The 2,584-nt window shown below is 35.3% G+C and overlaps 1 protein-coding gene across 1 annotated transcript; it reads left to right on the top strand.

Annotated features, from left to right (window-relative positions):
- The first annotated feature begins 1,298 nt into the window (after positions 1–1,298).
- LOC104983439 (olfactory receptor 52A5-like) lies at positions 1,299–2,249 on the top strand. The gene has a single exon (XM_010832877.1). It carries the CDS (start codon positions 1,299–1,301, stop codon positions 2,247–2,249), a length of 951 nt encoding a protein of 316 aa, XP_010831179.1.
- The last annotated feature ends 335 nt before the right edge of the window (positions 2,250–2,584 follow it).

Below are 2,584 nucleotides of genomic sequence, written 5' to 3'. Positions count from 1 at the left end.
CCTGGTGCGCTACACTCCAAAAGGTCGCAAAAGAGTCAGATATGACTTACGACTTAATGATTAGAACAACAGCAAATCACTTCCATAATAGAATGAATGGAGCAGACAGAAAACAGAGCTCTATGATAGTGTCCAAAGGTGGTTTGTAATAAATATATTAAAACTGGTTATTTCTCATTGGGAATCACATGATAAACTGAATTCCACTGAACAAATATAGTTACTTATTCAATATATAGTATATTTTAAGTTTTATGTTCATGGTTTTGATACTTTCTGATTTATTTTCCTAGAATAATGTTGATAAAATAAATTTTGGTATATATTTGAAATACAGGTAATATTAATTGTTCAGATTTTGATAACTTGATAAATAATCATCGCAGCTTTCCATCTTTGGATATCATTGAATCAGGTAAAAATTTTCCCAGTTTAAATTTGCAGAAATAAACTTGCATGTGATTCATGTATCACATTTTATCCCAATATAAGTTTGCCTTACTTCTTTATTGTCATGTTACATTTTATGTTATTGTCTCTAAAATACCTATTTTTTTCCATATTTCTTAAAAAATTTACCTAGGTTCCAACTTGGGGATAAAGACAGATTCTAAATACTTGTTACAACCTTATATGTAACATATGTGTACTTAGCATACTAATTGTCTTATATAATTGCCACATTTAGATCATTGCCTATGTCTTCTTTGACTATGCCACTTTATAACTTATTTTCCCAAGATCTAGAGCAACTTCTAAAAGTGTGTTATTATCATTACTATTATTTTACTTCTACTAGACTGTCCAAATGAATTATAAGTTCTTTGATTGAAAAACAAACAAACAAAAAAAAACCAGTTATGTTACACAGAATTTATGTTCTCAGAACTTGTTAGCTTAGCAGAACAAACTGCATTCAATGAGATAGTGTTTAACTAATTATGCAAAAACCAGAAGAATTCACATTGACTAGAAGGAGTGCTTCTTCTCTCTATGGTGAGTGTTTGTATGCCTCTGAGAGTGTATATGTTTCTATATATGTAACAGAAAATGAGAGAGAGAAATAGAAAACAGAAGCAGAAATTTGAGATACATCAACCAGGGAGACTGTATCTGTATTCCTGGACAAATTAAATTGTTACATTAAAAAAAAATGAATATGTCTTTCAAAATGCCATTTTAAACCACATTTAACCACTGACAATATGAATTTAGGTAAAAACAGAAAATAAGAAAGACAGTCAATACAAACTGCCATCTTGAATCAGACTCTCTAAACCCGGCAGTTCCAAGCCAACATGCTCCAGCTCAATGGTACAGTCTTCATGCCCTCAGTGCTGACACTGATTGGGATCCCTGGCCTGGAGTCTGTGCAGTTCTGGATCGGCATTCCCTTCTGTGCCATGTACATCACTGCTCTATTTGGAAATTTCCTAATCTTGGTCATCATCAAATCTGAGCGCGGCCTCCATGAACCCATGTATCTCTTCCTGGCAATGCTTGGAGTGACAGACATTGCTCTCAGTACCTGTATCCTCCCAAAACTGTTAGGGATATTCTGGTTCCATTCAGCAGAAATATATTTTGATGCCTGTCTCTTTCAGATGTGGCTCATCCATACCTTCCAGTGTACTGAGTCAGGTGTTCTGCTGGCCATGGCCTTGGACCGCTATGTGGCAATCTGTGACCCTCTGAGACATGCAGCTATTTTTACCCACAAACTCCTCACTCAGATTGGGGTTGGAGTGACACTCAGAGCAGGTGTCCTTATAGCTCTGTGTCTCATCCTCATCAAATGCCGGCTGAAACACTATCGGACCACTGTGGTCTCCCATTCATTCTGTGAGCACATGGCCATTGTGAAGCTGGCAGCAGAAGATACTCGAATCAACAAGATTTATGGTCTTTTTGTGGCTTTCATTATACTTGGATTTGACATAATCTTCATCACACTCTCTTACATTCGAATATTTATAACTGTTTTCAAACTGCCTCAAAAGGAAGCTAGACTCAAAGCTTTTAACACTTGCATTGCCCACATTTGCGTCTTCCTTGTGTTTTATCTCCTGGGTTTCTTCTCCTCCTTTACACACAGATTTGGGTTCCATATTCCATCTTACATTCACATTCTTCTGTCCAATCTTTACCTGCTCGTCCCACCTTTTCTCAATCCTATTGTTTATGGTGTAAAGACTAAACAGATTCGAGATCGAGTGTCCAAGATTTTTCACTTGAAGGATGCATCTTGACCTCTCATCTATCTTATTTCAAATAATACAAATTCAGTCTGAGAAACACTAATTTTTAGTGTGATTGTTTGCTTTCTTTTGTTCATTGGTTTCCTGAAATAGAGAGCTCTAGATTTTACATTTGCAACACTGAAGCTCTGATTCCTATTCCAATAATTTCACTTGTATGGATACAGAATTACTTGGAGCATACATTTAGCCAGTAGATAACACAGAAGAAGAAATTATGAAGACTTTGTTTTTAATTAAATAAATTTGAAGGACTTCTTTTAAAAGTGCAACTAAATATTAATACTTTTTTGCTTCTTCTGTTTAAAAATATGAAGTGGCATCAG

The sequence above is a fragment of the Bison bison genome, unplaced genomic scaffold (assembly GCF_000754665.1).
Source record: "Bison bison bison isolate TAMUID 2011002044 unplaced genomic scaffold, Bison_UMD1.0 scf7180017862646, whole genome shotgun sequence".
Taxonomy (NCBI): Eukaryota; Metazoa; Chordata; class Mammalia; order Artiodactyla; family Bovidae; genus Bison; species Bison bison.
This window is presented reverse-complemented; position numbering and strand designations above follow the sequence as displayed.

What these genes read in the sequence shown, in the direction of transcription:
- LOC104983439 (XM_010832877.1), top strand. Translation starts at nt 1,299, where the DNA reads ATGCTCCAGCTCAATGGTACAGTCTTCATGCCCTCAGTGCTGACACTG.